Here is a 20,424-nt window from a genome sequence, read left to right on the forward strand (position 1 = left end):
GGAGATAACAATAAAATTACACTCACGCTTCAAGTTCCATTCCTCGGGAAAATGCATCTTTTCGGTGGGGATCAGGTCCGAAATCCTCACTCGAACGAACCGGCCCATCCAGTCTCGATCCTTATCCTCGTCTATACTCGAGAACAAAGCCTTGGTAGCTCGACGTTGGAGTTTTATTAACCCTCCTCGAAAAAGACGAGGACGGTATAATCGAACAAGATGATCGAGGGTGAAAGGCATCCCCTTGATTTTACTCACAAAATATTGGATCAAAATAACGATCCGCCAAAAGGAAGGATATATCTGGCCTAGGATTATTAGGTATTTACGACAAAAATCTATGATAACAGGATCGAGGGGACCTAATGTGAAAGGGTAAGTATACACCCTTAAAAACCCTTTCACGTGAGTAGTAATATCCTCTTCGGGATACGACACTACCACCTCTTTGTTCTCCCAGTTACAATCTTTTTTTATCCGCTCGATGTGCTCCCAAGTTATCGAACAAATATATCTTGATACGGGCTCACATCGGCCAGGAAGCGGTGAACCTTTATCGAGTTTGAAATCAGAGGTAAGAACACATGCCGCCGGAACACACTCCTCAGGACGAGGATCCACCGGTGTTTTATCGGTGGCGGATTGGGAAGAAAAAGCTTGTTCTTTTGGGGGGACGGTTTTGGATGTCTTCACCATTTTGGATTTAAAGAAGGTGAGGAAGATTTGGTAATTTGGAAGAAAACTTTTACAAAGAGAAATCACTAATTTGTGAATAAACTCAGAAAATACGAAAAAGAAATTGGAAAATTTGGAAGACTGAAGATGTAAAAGTGATAAATGATAAAAGGAAGGGTTAGTTATAGGTTTATGCAATGGCGGTTCAGTATCAGCGGTGGCCGACCACTGTCTGACATGCATTAAATACCTTGAAAGACTAAATCGATGGGACAACTATCACATGCGTCATGGTCGAGCCCGATGTAAACGTTAGCTTATAGTCCGATCGAGCCGTTGAAAAATTATATCGTTTCGTACCACATTCTTCCTAAGAAACGAGGGGACTATCTGTATACAATCGAAATAGATTTCATCCTTCGTACAATTGATCGAGTTCGAAACATAATCGATCAAAGCGAGACTTTGAGACGGGTTCCGAAGATGGCACAAACAAGCTTCGAGTCTGAGGGGTCGATCAATGTCGAACTCGATATTGTTATCGAGCCCGAATCCAAATCGAACTATGATACAAAGTAAAGTTATGGAGCTTTTGATCCAGAGACCGACTAACATTGACCCCGAATCAATTCAAGGGTCCGAGTCAGAATCGAACTCAAGCCAAGATCGAGAGCTCGAGTTAAGACCGAAAACTCGAGTTAATATCGAGCTCATAGACAAGAACCGTTGCAATCCTACTAGAGGAAAAATATTTGGCAGGAATTATGGAAAAACTGATTTATCATGGGTCTCCCACTATGTATTTTTAATTATATCTAAAGTAATATCCCTCTACTATAAAGGGCATGGTTATCATTTCTGTAAAGGAGAGTTTTTTGCTTACATTGTCATTCGAGCACCATATTCTCTTATAGTGAAAAGTTGTTCTTCCAAGCTTCTAAAATTGATTCCACTTGTTTAGTCCTAAAATTCATCTTCTTGGCAACACCACGTATCCTTAGAACTACGTACAAATTCAACTCTATCCGTTTTTCAGGTAAACAGTTTGGCATCCACCGTGGGGCTAAGGATAACAGTGGTTATTTGATACGAATCTGCAAAAATTCACCGTTGTGTTTTGCGCTTGTTTTCAAAAATATCTTGGATTTCAGATTAGCAACAACTAACTACCAGTCAAATGGCCATACCAATCGACAACGAAGTCGGTCTTCAAGATGAGAACAATAATTTGACACCTAGTACCGAAAGACCACTTGTCAATGCCGTTGGATCTCGAATCAGAGCACCAATAGATATCAATTCGCATGTGGCCATTGAGGCGAACCTACATTCTGAACCCGAAAATAACATTCATGGTGACACTCGATTTGCAGCTCGAGATGCCCCTAACGTCGAGGAAAACTGCGTCATCTTGCGTATGATTTTCGAAATGTTGCAAGCTCAATAGACAGCAATAGCTCAGTTGCAGAGCCAAACCCAGCTACAAAGCAGGCCAAAGACCAATCTGCATCGAGAAATCACCCACAGAACGGAGCCAACCATAGTGAAGTCAAATGAGCAAGAATCGAGGACTACTCCTGAAATTGCTAAATTGCTCGAGGAACTCACAAAGCGAGTCGAAGCCAACGATAAAAAAGTAGAAACATATAACTCCCCCAAAAACCAATACCCAAAAAATTCCGTATGCCCGAATTTCCCAAATATAATGGAACGATCGATCCCAACGAGCACGCCACTTCTTACACATGTGCCATCAAGGGCAATGATTTAGAAGACGATAAAATCGAATCTTTGTTGTTAAAAACATTCGGAGAGACCCTCTCGAAGGGAGCAATGATTTGGTATCACAACCTACCACCAAATTTCATCGACTTATTCGCCATGTTAGTAGATTCTTTTGTGAAAGCACGTGCCGGCGCCATAAAATTCGCAACAAGGAAATCGGACCTCTTCAAGGTAAGACAAAAGGATAATGAGATGCTGAGGGAGTTCGTATCTCGTTTTCAAATGGAACGAATGGATCTGCCACCAGTCATAGACGATTGGGCTGTTCAGGCTTTCACCCAAGGTTTGAACGAACGAAGTTCGACGGCTTCATGGCAGTTAAAGCATAACCTGATCGAATACCCAGCCATCACATGGGCCGATGTGCACAATCAGTACCAATTAAAAATTAGGGTCGAAGATGATCAATTGGGGCCTAAACCCGATGTTCGAAGTGATATTAATCGAGAACAAGGTACGATCGGGGCTCGATACCGACCGTACAACGGAAACCGCAGAATCAGTGAATCGAGACATAACCCCGGGCAAAATAACAAAAGAATTAATCAAGGTCAAGGGTCCCGGGGGATGATGAACAGAACTAGGTTCGATAGGCTTGCCGGATCTAAGGAAGCGCCTCGATTATCGGAATATAACTTCAGCATTGATGCATCCGCCATCGTATCGGCTATCGAACGCATCAAAGACACTAAATAGGGTAGACCCATGCAGACCGATCCTGCCCAGAGGAATCCCAATCAAATGTGCGAATATCACGGCTCCCATGGCCACAGAACGGAAGATTGCAGGCAACTAAGAGAGAAAGTAGCCCGGTTATTCAACAAAGGGCACCTTCGAGAATTTTTAAGCGATAGGGTGAAGAACCATTTTAAAAACAGTAATTTCGGCAAGCAAAACGAACAAGAAGAACCATAGTACGTCATTCACATGATCATCGGTGGCGCCTATACCCCTCAGGGACCGGTGCTTAAATGCACTAAGACATCGATTATGAGAGAAAACGACCTCGAACTCAAGATTACACACCCATAGGAACTTTGTCCTTCAATGATGAAGATGCAGAAGGAGTCATACAACCCCATAACAATGCACTGGTAATATCCGTACTCATGAATAAAACTAAAGTTAAGCGTGTGTTGATTGATCTAGGTAGCTCGGCCAACATCATCAGATTGAAGGTCGTAGAACAACTCGGCCTGCAGGACCAGATTGTACCCGAAACGCTGGTTCTAAACGGATTCAATATGGCATGTGAAACCACCAAAGGCAAGATAATTCTACCGATAAATGTGACCGGGACCATCCAGGAAATGAAGTTCCTCGTGATCGAAGGCGACATGAGATACAACGCCCTTTTCGGAAGGCCATGGATCCACAACATGAGAGCTGTACCTTCGACCCTACACCAGGTCTTTAAATTCCCAACATCAAGAGGAGTCAAAGCAGTGTACGGGGAACAACCAGCTGCAAGAGAAATGTTCGCCGTCAAGGAAGTGAAACCAATATCCTCGCCTTCGCTAGTAAAGGGGTCGGGTCAGAAGGGGAACGAGATACCAAATAGCAATCACAAACATCGTCTTTGACCCAACGAGATAACCGTAAGATCGAAGAAGATGATGATCAGATGATCCCCCGATCCTTTGCGGTTCCCGATGATTCTGATGCTACCAAATCAACGATTGAGGAATTGAAGCAAACCACACTAATCGAGCATTGGCCTGAACGGAAGGTATACCTAGGTTTATCTATCTGGAGCATTGGACCGTACGGCCATCAAGTCTCAAATTTTAGCACACTTCGTGGCCGATTTCACACCAACCCTCGTACCCGAAGTCGAAAAAGAACTCTTATTGAAATCGGGGACGTCATCGGGGGTATGGACCCTTTTTACGGACGAGGCTTCGAACGTGAAGGGGTCCGGGATAGACATAGTTTTAAAGCCACCCACAGGTAACACTATTAGGCAATCTATCAAAACTACCAGGTTGACTAACAACGAGGCGGAGTATGAGGCCATGATTGCAGGTCTCTAGCTAGCTAAAAGCCTGGGAGCAGAAGTCATTGAAGCCAAGTGTGACTCTTTGCTAGTGGTAAATCAAGTAAACAAAACCTTCGAAGTTCGAGAAGATAGAATGCAAAGGTATTTGGACAAAATAGATGTCAATTTACACCATTTCAAATAATGGACTTTACAACATATTCCACGAGAGCAAACAGTGAGGCTGATGCACTTGCGAATTTGGGATCATCGGTCGAGGAAGGTAAGTTGAGCTCGGGGAATGTCGTTCAAATCTCGAGATCTGTGATCGAAGATGGTCATGCCGAGATATATTCTACAAGCTTAACCTGGGATTGGAGAAATAAGTATATTGAATACTTAAAGAATGAAAAACTCCCATCAGACCCTATAGGTTCAAGGGCCCTACGAACCAAAGCTGCTCGATTCACTTTAGCTTCAGATGGAACGCTATATCGAAGGGCATACTAATTACATCCTACGTGAGGTGCACTAGGGCACTTGTGGGAATCACTCCGGTGCCTATTCATTAGTCTGAAAAATAATCAAGGTAGTATATTATTGGATCGATATGGGCAAAGATGCAAAAGAGTTGTTCGAAAATGTGACAAATGTAAAAGGTTTGCACCAATGATCCATCAACCCGGAGAGCAACTTCACTCAGTCCTATCCCCATGGCCATTCATGAAATGGGGAATGGATATCGTCGGCCCTCTACCATCGACACCGGGTAAAGCTAAATTCATTTTATTTATGACTGACTATTTTTCTAAATTGGTTGAAGCATAGGCGTTCGAGAAAGTAAGAGAGAAATAGGTCATAGACTTTATCTGGGATCATATCGTATGTCGATTCGGGTATACCCGCCGAAATAGTGTGTGACAATGGGAAACAATTTATCGGCAGCAAAGTGATGAAATTCTTCAAAGACCACAAAATAATAAGGATATTATCAACACCGTATCACCCCAGTAGGAACGGACAAACTGAATCAACGAACAAAACTATCATTCAAAACCTAAAGAAGAGGCTGAACTACGCTAAAGGAAAATAGAGAGAAATCCTACCCGAAGTCCTTTGGGCATATCGAACAATATCAAAATCTAGTACGGGGGCAACTCCGTTCTTATTAGTATATGGCTCCGAAGCCTTGATACTAATCGAAGTCGGCGAAACCAGTGCCAGATCTCGGTATTCGATAGAAGAATCAAATAACGAGGCTATGAACAGTAGCCTCGAATTATCAGACGAAAAACGAGAAGCTGCTCTCGTCCAATTGGCCGCCCAAAAGCAACGAATAGAAAGATACTATAATCGAAGAACCAAGCTTCGCCATTTTAAACTCGGGAACTTAGTGCTAAGGAAAGTCACCCTCAATACCCGAAATCCAAACAAAGGAAAACTAGAATCGAACTGGGAAGGACCATATAAGGTACTCGAAAACATCGAAAAGGGATCATACAAGCTAGACATTATAAACGTCAAACAACTATCAAGCAATTGGAATGTGTCGCATCTAAAACGATACTACTGATAAGGTACGACCCTCCCATATTCGTTTACATTTCAAAACTAACCCTTACAGAAGTCCGATCAAGAGCTAAGATGGTTCCTTCAATACGAAGCCATAGGTCTGAAAGCACGCGTTGCACTCTTTTTCCCTTAGACCGGTTTTATCCCAAATAGGTTTTTCGGCAAGGGTTTTAATGAGGCAACCAATGATCGTGTTGTACTTGGAAATAATTCGACAGTATCTGAGGCCTCTTTACAATCGACCTCGAATACTGGGGGGCATTAACCCTCAAATATATCAAGTTCTGATGCAAGAAGGTTATTTCGCAACAACGGGGTTCCAATAGGAAAAGTTGTAAGAGCCAAATGGTCAAAACAAACCATGCTCATGTAGTTGGCCCGAGACCTGACGCAAAACATGAATGCATGTATAATGACTTGCAAAGAAAGTTCTCCTCTTTACCGATATCTTATATCCAAGAAATATTCCTCTATTTTGAGATTTATTATGCAAACAAAATTAAGATAAATCTCCGAGTCCGAGTAAGCACTCGCTTGACTCTTACGCCTACGGGCTACATTATTTCGAGTTCGAATCATTCACTCGACTACTAAGCCTACGGGCTACTTTTATTTTGAGTCCGAGCAAGCACTCACTCGACTCTTATGCCTACGGGCTACATTATTTCGAGTTTGAATCATTCACTTGACTACTAAGCCTACGGCCTACTTTTATTTCGAGTCCGAGCAAGCACTCATTCGACCATTACGCCTATGGGCTATATTATTTTGAGTTCAAATCATTCACTCGACTACTAAGCCTACAGCCTACGTTTATTTCGAGTCCGAGCAAGCACTCACTCGACCATTACGCCTACGGGCTACATTATTTCGAGTTTGAATCATTCACTCGACTACTAAGCCTACGTGTTACTTTTATTTCGAGTCCGAGCAAGAACTCACTCGACCATTACGCCTACAAGCTACATTATTTCGAGTTATCATTCACTCGACTACTAAGCCTATGGGTTACTTTTATTTCGAGTCTGAGCAAGCACTCACTCAACCATTATGCCTACGGGCTACATTATTTCGAGTTCGAATCATTCACTCGACTACTAAGCCTACAGGCTACTTGTATTTCGAGTCCGAGCAAGCACTCACTCGACCATTACGCCTACGGGCTACATTATTTTGAGTTCGAATCATTCACTCGACTACTAAGCCTACGAGATACTTTTATTTCGAGTTCGAGCAAGCACTCACTTGACCATTACGCCTATGGGTTGCATTATTTCGAGTTCGAATCATTCACTCGACTGCTAAGCCTACGGGCCACTCTTATTTCGAGTTCGAGCAAGCACTCACTAGACCATTACGCCTATAGGCCGTATTACTTCGAGTTCGAAACATTCACCCGACTACTAAGCCTACGGGCCACTTTTATTTCGAGTTCGATCAAGCACTCACTCGACCATTACGCCTACGAGCTATATTTCCTCGAGCTCAAATCACTGACTCAACTAATAAGCCTAAGGGCTACATCACTTCAAGTTTGAGTAAGCCAGTGTTCGGACAATCACTCAACTCGACCACTAAGTATATGAGCTACCTTATACCAAAGTTTGAGTAAGCGCTCTCTCGGTATAGAGGCTACGAAGTCCAAATTTGATTAAATTGCTTAAGTCCTTGTGAAAATATTCATAAGGTGTGAATAAAATCTTCACAAGACAAGAAACAAAATAGAAGCTAGTCGGCAAAAAAGGGATATTTTTATATAAAATTATTTACATGATTGATTACAACGTAAAAATTAAGGACTAAGCTTCCTGGTTATCCCCAGGAGAGGTCTCTTCTCTATCGGGCTCCCCCCATTCTCGGATCTACTCTTACTCCCATCGTCATCATCATTGTCATCATCATCATCATCGGAAATCAAGGTTTCAGCATCAGCTTCGAGTTCTTTGGACCTTTTTATCTCTTCAGCGAGGTCAAAACCTCGAGCATGGATCTCCTCGACGGTCTCCCTCTGAGATCGGAACTTAGCAAGTTCAGCGGCCCAATGTGCTCGAGTATCGGCGGTCTTGGCTGCCTCTCTTGCTTGGACCTGGGCAACATCAGCATCGGCCCGATAGACGGCCATGAGTGCATCCACATCGACCTTTGCCTTTTTGGCGTTAGATTCGGCCCTGGAAAGTACAGAGGCCAACCGAGCCTCGAGCTCCTCTATTCTTCTTGCTTGAACCGAGCTTTTCTCCTTTATTTTTTGAAGTTGGTTTTCGGCCGATGATAATTGGGCTCGAGCAATTTCTTTATCTGCAGCAAAGCGGTCCATTCCTTCTTTCCACTTCAAAGACTGCTATTATCACATCGACTTCTTCACGAAGTTTTCCGATCATCTCGATTTTCTGCTGCAGCAGTGAGACCGAAACATTAGCCATCGTTCCGGTATTAAGCCTATAGGCTTTTAAAAGCATTATTACCTGCTCGGATAGATCGATCTGATCTTGGTGAGCCCTGGCCAAATCAGCTTGGAGGTCTTTTATTTCCTCTCCCCTTTGGCCCAAAAGGAGTTTTAAGGAGTTCCTCTCTTTCGTAACCCGTTGAAGCTCGGCCACGTATCAACGCAGCATGGTTCGGGATCGAGAACACGATTCTCGATGAACTGCCGCGGCCTACAAAGAAAGAAGAAACGAAGTCAGAAAAAGCAAACTTAAAGGTAACGCCATATGATTTAAGGCCTACCTGATTCAAAGCTTGCTGCACTCCGTGAAAAAGATCCGATGCGTCACTTGTACCGGCAGTGTCTTCGACACCGATAAATAAGTCACGAAAAGGATCCTCTCCATAATGAGGCCTATCTAATTCGAGGGCCCCCAAATCTTGGGCTTCCTTAATTGCACCTGCGGAAAAAGCAGGGAAGGTGGGCGAGCCTTCGATTTCTACTGCCCCAAATGAGTCATATGGGGAATTCTCTTCTGTTCGAAAAGATTCGGGAAGAGTCCCTTCAGACATATCCCCCACCCATTGGCTTCGATGAGAAATATCTTTGATCTCCAGTAGCTCGGGACTCTGCCCGAATCTCTCTCCGATATATCCTCAGTTCGAGGCAGAGCCTTGTGAACCACCATCGATACAACTGCCTGTGGAACGTCGATAGTCTTCTTTGTTCGGGCCGCCAGTGCAGACCCATCGTTCTCTTCTTCTTCTTCATCCCTCAGACACAGAACTGATTCTACGGTCAAAAGAGTGGCATTCTTGTTCGGCTTACGAGCCGTCCTCTTCTTCGGTTTTTGATCTTTAAGGACGGGGGCTTTTTTCCTCTTATTATCTTTCACCGGCTTTGGGACAGAGGCCGAAGCCTCTTCTTCGACGGATGAGGGCCTCAATTCCACATCTTTGCCCACACCTGCATACGGAAAATTTTATTGGAGTGTGTGATAAGCATCTTATTCGAATTACCAAAAGATACGAGAGAGGTGCTCACCGTGATTTTTGGCCTCCCATCGACCCTTTGACAAGTCACGCCATGAGCGCTCGGCATATAAGTAGGTCAAAACTAGATCGCGTACCCAGCTCTTGAGACCGGGCACTGCGCCGGGCATCTAGGGAACCGCTGCATCACAAAAGGGGAATATTGGTGAGAAAATAAATGAAGGAACAAAATAATAGGAGATAACAATAGAATTACACTCACGCTTCAAGTTCCATTACTCGGGAAAATGCATCTTTTTGGTGGGGACCAGGTCCAAAATCCTCACTCGAACAAACCGGCCCATCCAGTCTCGATCCTTATCCTCGTCTATACTCGAGAACAAAGCCTTGGTAGCTCGACGTTGGAGTTTTATTAACCCTCCTCGAAAAAGACGAGGACGGTATAATCGAACAAGATGATCGAGGGTGAAAGGCATCCCCTTGATTTTACTCACAAAATATCGGATCAAAATAACGATCCGCCAAAAGGAAGGATGTATCTGGCCTAGGGTTATTAGGTATTTACGACAAAAATCTATGATAACAGGGTCGAGGGGACCTAATGTGAAAGGGTAAGTATACACCCTTAAAAACCCTTTCACGTGAGTAGTAATATCCTCTTCGGGAGACGACACTACCACCTCTTTGTTCTCCCAGTTACAATCTTTTTTTATCCGCTCGATGTGCTCCCGAGTTATCGAACAAATATATCTCGATACGGGCTCACATCGGCCAGGAACCGGTGAACCTTTATCGAGTTTGAAATCAGAGGTAAGAACACACGCCGCCGGAACACACTCCTCAGGACGAGGATCCACCGGTGTTTTATCGGTGGCGGATTGGGAAGAAAAAGCTTTTTCTTTTAGGGGGACGGTTTTGGATGTCTTCACCATTTTGGATTTAAAGAAGGTGAGGAAGATTTGGTAATTTGGAAGAAAACTTTTACAAAGAGAAATCACTAATTTGTGAATAAACTCAGAGAATATGAAAAAGAAATTGGGAAATTTGGAAGACTGAAGATGTAAAAGTGATAAATGATAAAAGGAAGGGTTAGTTATAGGTTTATGCAATGGCGGTTCAGTATCAGCGGTGGCCGACCACTGTCTGACATGCATTAAATACCTTGAAAGACTAAATCGATGAGACAACTATCACGTGCGTCATGGTCGAGCCCGATGTAAACGTTAGCTTATAATCCGATCGAGCCGTTGAAAAATCATATCGTTTCTTACCACATTCTTCCTAAGAAACGAGGGGACTATCTGTATACAATCGAAATAGATTTCGTCCTTCGTACAATTGATCGAGTTCAAAAGATAATCGATCGAAGGAGACTTCGAGACGGGTCCCGAAGATGGCACAAACAAGCTTCGAGTCCGAGGGGCCGATCAATGTCGAGCTCGATATTGTTTTCAAGTCCGAATCCAAATCGAACTATGATACAAAGTAAAGTTATCGAGCTTGTGATCTAGAGACCGACCAACATTGACCCCGAATCAATTCAAGGGTCCGAGTCAGAATCAAGCTCAAGTCAAGATCGAGAGCTTGAGTCAAGACCGAAAACTCGAGTCAATATCGAGCTCATAGACAAGACCGTTGCAATCCCACTAAAGGAAAGAATCTTGGTAGGAATTGTGGAAAAGATGATTTATCATGGGTCTCCCACTATGTATTTTTAATTATATCTAAAGTAAGATCTACTATAAAGGGCATGGTTATCATTTCTGTAAGGGAGAGTTTTTTGCTTACATTGTAATTCGAGCACCATATTCTCCTATAGTGAAAAGTTGTTCTTCCAAGCTTCTAAAATTGATTCCACTTGTTTAGTGCTAAAATTCATCTTCTTGGCAACCTTATCTATTTTGCATTCTTTGTAATCCCTACTTGATATTTCTATTTATCCTTACCTTTTGTATTAAGTTGCACCACGTATCCTTAGAACTACGTACAAATTCAAGTCTATCCGTTTTTCGGATAAACAATATTAAAAGAAAGCTTGTGTTGCATTGAAACATTGAAAAATTCAGAGCCATTTAGAGGCTTTCATTCAAAGAAAAGAATTTCTTCACAATATTAGGAGATTTCAGAGGCTCTGGGAAGCCAGTAAGTCATTCTTTTAATTAAATATGTTTACAAATATTACCTAAAATTTTACTTGGTTGGTATTCAGCAATCATTAGATGAACAATTCCAGCTCCCTCTTCTCTCACTGTGAGTAATTGAAAATGAAAAGCATGACTAGACTATCACTCTAATGAAAAGCATGACATGACTAGACCCAATTTATGTGTCATATTAATTTTTTTTTTATCCTAAAAAAAAAATGTTATACTTCCTTATTTAGAAACAATTTAATTTTGAATTTTTCCTTTTACCTTTAATGACATAATTTATAACCACATAAATTTCTATGACTTGTTTTACACCACAAACATTAAAAATCTTTTTTTCTTCTTAAACTCCACTGTCATAAATTGGGGCGGATGGATGGAGTATAACTTCAATACAGAGGTTCAAAAAGATTTAGGGATAAATTGGATTTAGGAACTAGTATCCTTCCTAGCAACATCTGCACCTGTCATGACTAGATGGAATGCCTTTATTATTATTGCATTTCGTCCAATAGGAATTAAAAGCTAAGGATTGCCAAAATCAATAAGTCAAGGAAAAGAGTAGAGGAATCATGACAAGACTCCACCTCAACATGAAAGCAGAATCAACAAGGAGCCAAGATTTCTAACTTTCACTTGATTTAGAGTAAAAGTTCAAGCTTAAAATTGTACTTTCATCTTATAAAGTTTGATGTTGCCATAACTATAAAATAGCGGGTGAGAAGTGGAACCTCCCTAACTGAATGCCTGAAGTTCCCAAGCTGCATATCAATTGTTGCAGATACACAAAACATATGAACATAGGTAGTGGAATCACCAACCGATGCAACTGTTACAACCCATCCTTCAATTATGACAAATGTGACTGTTGTCCCAGAAGTTTGTGCTGCAAGATTAACACAAATATATGTAAGAATATTACAGTATGCTAGACAAGATTCCACTACCTATGAAACATGAAGATTGTACCAATAAAAGTGCGACTAAATGAAAGAAAGAAGTGTCATAAGCTATCAAACAGCTGAATGAAGGCGTATATAACATGCTTCGGAGCATTATGAATGCATAGAAAACAGATGCCAAAGAAACAGAACAAGTACACAATGCCCGACCTAATCATTGAACTATACAATGTACTCTATCGTTAAATCATATACATTATCGAGGAAATTTTGTTAGGACTTTTGACGGCATACTAATATTAGCTTCCTTTGATGGGACAATGTTCCATGTTAACAAAGTTCAAGCAATTTTGCAACACAACAAGGACATCAAAATTGCTATTGCACTCTGGATAGTGCAGTTATTGACCCATTTTTCTACATTTCCAATTGCCATATCATGTTTGAAGATAAGAACATAGAAACATAGAAACTACAAATACCTCTTTCTTGAAAATCTTTATCTGTTTTGACCAATCCTGCAACCAAAGCCCTGGGCAATGCTGCAACCCATTCATCTCTGTTAAGCTCTGGGGGAATAACACTCAAGACATTCTGCAAGAGATTCTCTTTAGCATATATAACGGCAGCTGTCCCATTGGGCCCATCAAATAACTGCAAAAGATGTGAAAACACCACTTACATCAGCAATTACATAAGCAAGAAAAAGGGTAAGTGGGAATGTGGATTCAACAGTTTGTCATGAAAGTAATTTCCAGATTAAACATACAAAGTTTTCTGAAGAGTTGGTCAAATAAAAATTGTTTCTCTAATACTCACAAAAGTGTTCCTCAAATGATTTAACCAAACGTAAACGATGTCTTCTTATCTCCTCTCATCGCATAAAGAATATAAGCAAAAAGGTTGTTACACTGACATCAACAGCCAAAGAAGTCACTCTATCCTTGCCGATAATCCAAAAATAAAAATAAAATACACAGAAACAACAGAAAAAAGAGAAAAAGGACTTCTCCCTCTTGAGGTGACTAGTTTTCTCTAGCTTATCCATCAAAGAAGAGAGAGTAAAAGAAAATTAAAGGGAAAATACATTAGATGCACCAATTACTTGTCCGGAAAAATAAGTTTCCACTTAACCTTTACGGACGTCATAATAACTCCCTATCCTTGTCCAAAGTGAATTTAATAGCACCCTAAAAATACATCACCAAGCTTGTAGAGGGTTGTGTTCTACACGCTTCGCCATGTGTCAATTTATAATTTTTTTAGTTTTTCAATTATTTTTCATTTTCTAATTCTTTTTTAGTCCCATCCCACGTGTCGCTGTCTTTTTTGAATATATGGTGGTCTCTGGCGGAGCTATCACCATTTTCGTCTCCAAACCCAACTTAAAGACTATTTTACCACTTAAAGACCACCAAACCCAACTTTAAAAAATTCGTAACATAATAGATTTCAATTATCTTAACATTTTCTTCTTGCAGAAGCTTTATGAGCAATTAAGATAAATAATTTCCGTCATGATCCTTCAAGCTCCATTGTGTAAATGAAAGAATTAGTTATACCGGAATCACAAATACCCAAATGAAGGGCCCGAATTAGAAGTAGTTTAATGAGCAACGACGACCTAGATCAGTTCAATTGAGGATATAAGCTAGCTAGGATAGAGAGAAAGGGCATAACATAATTCAGATAAATTTCTCTTTCTTCCTTCTCGATTCATCTGAACCTCGTGTTCCCTTCTCTCTTCTTCTTCTAAATTCTGATCCAACCCTCTCTTTTCTGTAGGTTTCCAGTCCCATGGAAAGTTACTAGTTTCTATTTCCTTTTTAGTAGAATTAGTTTGTAATTCAATTATTAATTTTCCATTTATATAAATAGAAAATCATCCCAAAATAATTGTTCTTCAATTAGTTTATTAAAATTCTTAACTCGATAATCAGAACTTGAAAATTAGTATCAGAGCCTCGATTCTGCGACCACAATATTGAGCAATGGCAGAGGGTACTAGATTGAAACTTATGGATGACAGGCTAGCTAAGCATGATGAAATATTAGAGGGCTTAACTAATGGACAACAAGCTCTGGGTGAAACTCAACTGGGTATTCAAGGAACACTGGAGCTGATACTCGAACGACTGGATAACATGGAGAGAAGGCTTGATCGAGAACAGGAGGCAGGTCGAGGTGATGAGATCTTACCCATGCCAGAAACGAGAAAAATCAGACCACAAGATGGAAACTTTCGAGTTTCGAAGGTTAGGATCCAAATGTATGGATTAGAAAATATGAAAGGTATTTTAATTTGTATAGAGTACCTGATAATCAAAAGGTGGAAGGAGCTGCACTTTATTTGAATAGTGGTGCTGAGATTTGTATAACTCCTTAGTATTGAGTAAATGAGTAGTTACTTGGGCCAAATTTAAACTTGAAATATACAATAGATTTGGGGATTTAGACATGGATGATGTAGTGGAGGAATTTAACAAGCTCTCACAACTGGGAAGTGTGGATGAGTTTTTGAGTAGGTTCGAAGATTTGAAAGCTCAAATGATAATGAGAAATCCTGCTCTAAATGAAGACCACTTCCTATCGAGTTTTGTTGGTGCTCTCAAGGAGGAAATCAGATTCTCTGTTAAACTGTTTAAGCCATGAACTCTTAGCTTTGCTATTCAACAAGCAAGGATACAAGAGAAAGCCATTGAGGCAGCCCAGAAGAAGCAGAAACAGTTGTACAAGAGCAGTGCAATTTCTGGCAGTTTAGGAGTAACTAGAAATGCAGCAGCAACCAGTTTCAAGCCAACTACCTTCAAACTCAGTCCTGAAGTGTATGAATATAGGAAGAATGATAACTAATGCTCTAAATATGGCCTTGGGCATGAATGCAAAACCAAGCAACTCTAATGCATAATAGGTGAAAGTGAATCAACATCCTTAGAGTTAGCATCTGAACATGAGTTTATTGAAGGTGATATCGAGGCTAATGTTTTATACATCAATGCCACATAGGGGGGAGGGGGAGATAATTTGTGTGGTATCTAATTTTCGCGTGTACTGACTACAGAAGGACCTGGTTCTTCTAAGTGTTCCTTAACCTACTATTGCTAAAATAGTAAATGCGAAAAGTAAAGAACACAAGTATTTTTACGTGAAAAATACCCAACTCAAAAGGTAAAAAAATTACGACCTACTACTCAGTAGGATTTTTCCCCAATACTTCACTAAATCAATGAGCCAAAACAGCATTTACAAAACTTTTTATAAACCTAAGGATTAACTCTAATCCCGTTGTGGAAACCAGCCTCTAAATGTTACGACAACTTCAAGTTAACTCTAACTTGAATACCCAGAGTACCTATTACAATTGCCTCTAGATAAAGCTGAAAGGTACGAATTAACAACCACCTACTACAATTGAACTAGAATAAAAGACAGCCACTTGGAACTGGTTCTTCTATCTGGTTCATGTAGCTTCAGGTTCGCACACTTGAATTACAAGAATTATTTGTAAAATGCCTTGCTATTTTGTCTCAACTCATGTTTAACTTCTGCTTTTGTGCGTAACCGTAAAATGAGAACATCTTGCAATATATAGAGTTAGTAGAATGGGAAATAACTAGAGTTCTAATGCTACTCTTCCTTGGTGGAAGAGTTCTAGTTATCCTCAACTTCTAACTCCTCCCTTATCTTGGATAGTGTTCTCTTTGAGTAAGGAGTCCTTCTCCTTATCAATTATGCAACCTTTTTGATCAGGAGATATCAGATATAATAAGTTAAGCTTATCTCCTTCACGTGCATTCCTCATGCTCAAATCTGCCAGTGTTTGTGTACACAGGAGATGGACATGGTTCATGCCTGAGCTTCCTTTGTCAATCTTCAAAACAAAACTTCACTTGGGCCAACAAATTTCCCCTTTTTGATGATGACAAACTCTGTGCTTTTCATAAGTTTAGGCCCTGTTTTGACTCAGCTCAACATCAACACAATGTTAGAACATTTTACCTTTTTATCACTTATCATCAAGGACCAAGTTCATTAGGTTATAAACATCACTTTTCAAAGTATAAGCACAACCTTTTTTCCCCTTTGGCATCATCGAAAAGTTGCATAAATATGGAAGATAACCATATTTTAAAAAATTACTCATGGCCACTGGGGCTACTTCAAATGGAATCATGGATTAATCATCATATATCAATCTAAGGATATTATCCATCTAAGAAATAGAAACAAACATTTAGAGCAAAAAACAATGAATTTAAGTGATTGATAAGATCCTACCACAAAATATAAGAAGAAATAAAAATATTTGATAATGAGCAAAAGAAGCAAAAAATCCCAAACTGGGTGACTGGTTGATCTACACTAGGCTAGGAGGCTTAAGGTTAGGAAGGACCAGGTTCTTGGTTTTTGGCTTGGAGTAGTTGCAGCATATCCTAAAGAATGACATCATTCTTCTCTTTTTCCTTTGCCAGCTCAATTCTGAGAGCATTTCTCTTAGTCTCCACTTCTGCCAACCTCTTCTTCAGCCTATTAATCTCAGCATCCTTAGCCCCACTTTCTTGCACCAAGGCTCGCACTTTGCATTCACTGGTACCTTTTTGGATGAACCAGGTTCTTTAGGAGTGGTTTGGACTTCATAGTCACAAGCAGTCAGAGTATTTCCCCCAAAATAATCCTTGTTTGTACCAACCTCTCATTTCCTGATGGGTAACTTTAAGTGCACAAGTACAACCGTGAGAAGTATGCCATAGGGTATGTCATGAGTCTTGGTACCATTTAGAACCCTGTCAAGAAGCTAGATTATAAACCTAGGCCAGTTGATTTGCCTCCCACTATCCAAACATTCCATAAGGTCCAGGTCCATGAATGTGGCAATGTGCCTCCTTTACTGCCTAGGCAACACATATTTGTTTACAAATTCGAACAACACTTTGTGGGGTGGCTTCATCTCACTTTTGTAAATAGTATCGGGCTCAAGTTCCTTTTCATTGTCACCAAATTTCCTAGTAATGGCAAGGGCAGTAGGGAGATTCTCTAGACTTGGTCTATCTCATCAATTTCAACAGCCTCAACAGGCTCACTCACCTTCTTCTTTCCCTTAGCAACAACTTTTCTTTTACTTTCTTCGAAGGCTTTCTCCAGTTCAGCCTCACTTAGCTTCTTCTAACTTATTGTGGCTCTTCCTCTTGTGGGAGGAATTTTAACATGGATAGAAGAGGCAGTCTTCCTTTTCATGTTTGCCCTAGCAGTGCCAGGGGTGTTAGCTCCTGAACTTCTTTTCTTCTTTGGATTATAACTTGCAGTCATCCTTTTCAGTAGGTCTGCGAGAGTTTCCTGTTCAGATGGAACAGGTTCATCTATATTTTTCCCAAGCTGAACCAGCCCCTCAGTAGCTTCTCCAGACCTACTTCCCCTAGTTTTTCTCACACCCTCCTCTATTGTAGCACATTCCTCACCCCAAACAACCATTGCACCTGATTCTTTAGTTAGACTAATAGGAATGGGTGAAGAACCAACCACTCATTTTCCCTTTCCCCTCACAGTACTCCGAGCACCCTCACTCTCTTTTTCTTTTCCTTTTTTATTTTTACTACCAACCCTTCCAGACTCAGTAGTTTTAACACCTGCCATAGATCCTACCAGCACAAACATATTCTACAAATTCTTAGCAACCTCAGAAATAGTTTCAGGAGTAACTTTAGGGCCATATGATACCTATTCAGTCTAAGAAGAAACCGTTTATTCCCCCTCAGTAGAAGATTTAAATGAGTCTTCAGATTTTTAAGGTTCCTGGACCTGGCTATCCTTCAATTATTTATCTAATTTCTTAGATAATGCGCTCCCAGCCACAGTCTTGCGAGCAAGCATCTTAGTTCTTCCTTTCTTAGACATAGGTATGGTTGAATGTGTGATAGATGGTGTGGGTGTGATTTCCTTGGGTGGGGATGAAGGCTTTTCAAAAGGGTTTGTCATTTCTGAGTTTGGGAACTTTAAAAAACGAGTTTGTGTGATAGTAGAAGAGGGGAGAAGTTTGAGAGAATTTGGACGACTTGAAAGTTTAGAAGTGGAGAAATAAATTACTCCTAATCAATATAAAGTGGAGGAGTTCACTTGACTAACAATAGCTTTTGCATAAGTCTAATCAAACTGCAAGTCAGTTTGAAAAGACGTTCAAGACTATCCCTAGAATCAAGGCACTTAATGCGGTTAGGACTCCTCTTGAACGGAACTGGTTTATTTGTAACAGATAAGTCCAAAAAGGATTTTGGATTAGATGGGACTCTTCTTTCAATCATGATCCAAATATAGTTATTTCAAATTATGTTGAGTGTAGAATATATACCAAGTAATCTTGATGAACCAGGTTCTTCACTAAAAAATCTCTTGTGTAAGTCTAAATTTTCCAAGAAAATAGAGATAATATCATTAGAGATTAATGAGTCATTTTAGCACATGGCACAAGAGTATACTATTGAAAGTATGAGACTGAGCAAAATCTAATCTAACTATATATAAAATTTACAGATTTTCTAACCAAATTGTTTTTCCATCAAATTCTTTTTTCATTTTTTTTTCTATTGTGAAATTTTGACCTGGTCTTTATAGGTGATCTTAATCATCCCTAATTCTAACATGTTCCTTTCAAAGTGATCTCTACTTAGAGATTTTATAAAGATGTCAGTTATTTGCTTGTCAGTAGTACAAAATTTCACAGTGATCAAACCTTTTTCATAGTTGTCCCTCAAAAAGTGATGCCTAACATCTATGTGCTTAGTTCTTTTGTGATGAACCGGGTTCTTGGTCATACTAATTGCACTAGTGTTATCACAAAAGATGGGGATACAACCAACATCAATTCCAAAGTCCATTAATTGCTGTTTGATCCACAACAATTGAGCACAACATGAAGCAACAACAACATACTCAGCTTCAGTAGTAGATAAGGCCACAGAATTTTGCTTTTTGGTGGCCCAAGACATAAGACATGAGCCAAGAAAGTGTGCCATACCTGAGGTGCTCTTTCTATCCACAAGAAAAGCTATATAATTAGCACCAGCATATCCCACTAGATTGAAATTACTACCTTTTGAAAACCATCGACACAAGTCAGTGGTGCCTTTTAGGTATCTCAAAATCTTCTTGACAACAGTCAAATGAGACTCCTTTGGATTCACTTGAAATCTTGCACAAAGGCCTACACTAAAAATAATATCAGGTCTGCTAGCAGTGAGATACAATAATGAGTCAATCATTCCCCTATACAACTTCTGATCAACAGATGAACCAAGTTCATCTATATCCAACTTTGTAGTTGTTGCAATAAGAGTGTCAATTTCTTTGGAATCTTCCATTCTAAACCTTTTAAGCAACTCTTTTACATACTTCTGCTAATGGATCATAGTTCCATTTGAATTTTATTTAATTTGTAAGCCTAAAAAGAAATCTAGCTCACCCATCATGCTCATTTCAAATTTACTCCCCATTAGTTTAGCAAATTCTTTACTTAACTTATTAGTAGTTGCTCCAAAGATTATATCATCAACATATATCTGAACTACCAAGAGATCTTTACCTTTTTCTTTCAAGAACAAAGTATTGTCAATTTTACCTCTCTTATAGTCATGCTCAAGCAAAACTTTTGATAGTATTTCATACCATGCTCTTGGAGCATGCTTGAGCCCATATAGTGCGTTGTCAAGCTTGTACATATGATCAGGACATTCCTTGATTTCAAAGCCCGGAGGTTGCTTGACAAACACTTCTTCTTTTAGATAGCCATTGAGGAAGGCACTCTTGATATCCATATGGTGAAGAGTGAATTTCATGTAAGCAGCAAAAGCTATGAGGAGTCTTATTTCTTCCAACCTTGCAATTGGAGCAAAGGTTTCATCATAGTTTATGCCCCCCTCTTGGCTATATCCTTGAACCACCAATCTTGCCTTGTTCC

At 40.2% G+C, this 20,424-nt stretch overlaps 1 protein-coding gene across 5 annotated transcripts in view; it reads right to left on the bottom strand.

Annotated features, from left to right (window-relative positions):
* Positions 1–20,424, bottom strand: part of LOC104113537 (probable protein phosphatase 2C 12) — a 31,883-nt gene that overhangs the window by 1,904 nt on the left and 9,555 nt on the right. For 3 of the 5 annotated variants that reach the window (XR_011412908.1, XR_011412907.1, XR_011412905.1), the window contains exons 1-3: positions 13,296–13,610; positions 12,959–13,130; positions 27–12,460 (exon numbers count right to left, since the gene is read on the bottom strand). Coding sequence is in view for 1 of the 5 variants with exons in the window: in XM_018776781.2 (XP_018632297.1) it covers positions 12,249–12,460; positions 12,959–13,130 (384 nt within the window). In the remaining 4 variants the exon portion in view is untranslated. Of the gene's footprint in view, positions 1–26; positions 12,461–12,958; positions 13,131–13,295; positions 13,611–20,424 lie in introns of those variants that run through there. The other 2 variants (XR_011412906.1, XM_018776781.2) reach the window with 2 other exon arrangements.

The sequence above is a fragment of the Nicotiana tomentosiformis genome, chromosome 12, assembly GCF_000390325.3.
Source record: "Nicotiana tomentosiformis chromosome 12, ASM39032v3, whole genome shotgun sequence".
Taxonomy (NCBI): Eukaryota; Viridiplantae; Streptophyta; class Magnoliopsida; order Solanales; family Solanaceae; genus Nicotiana; species Nicotiana tomentosiformis.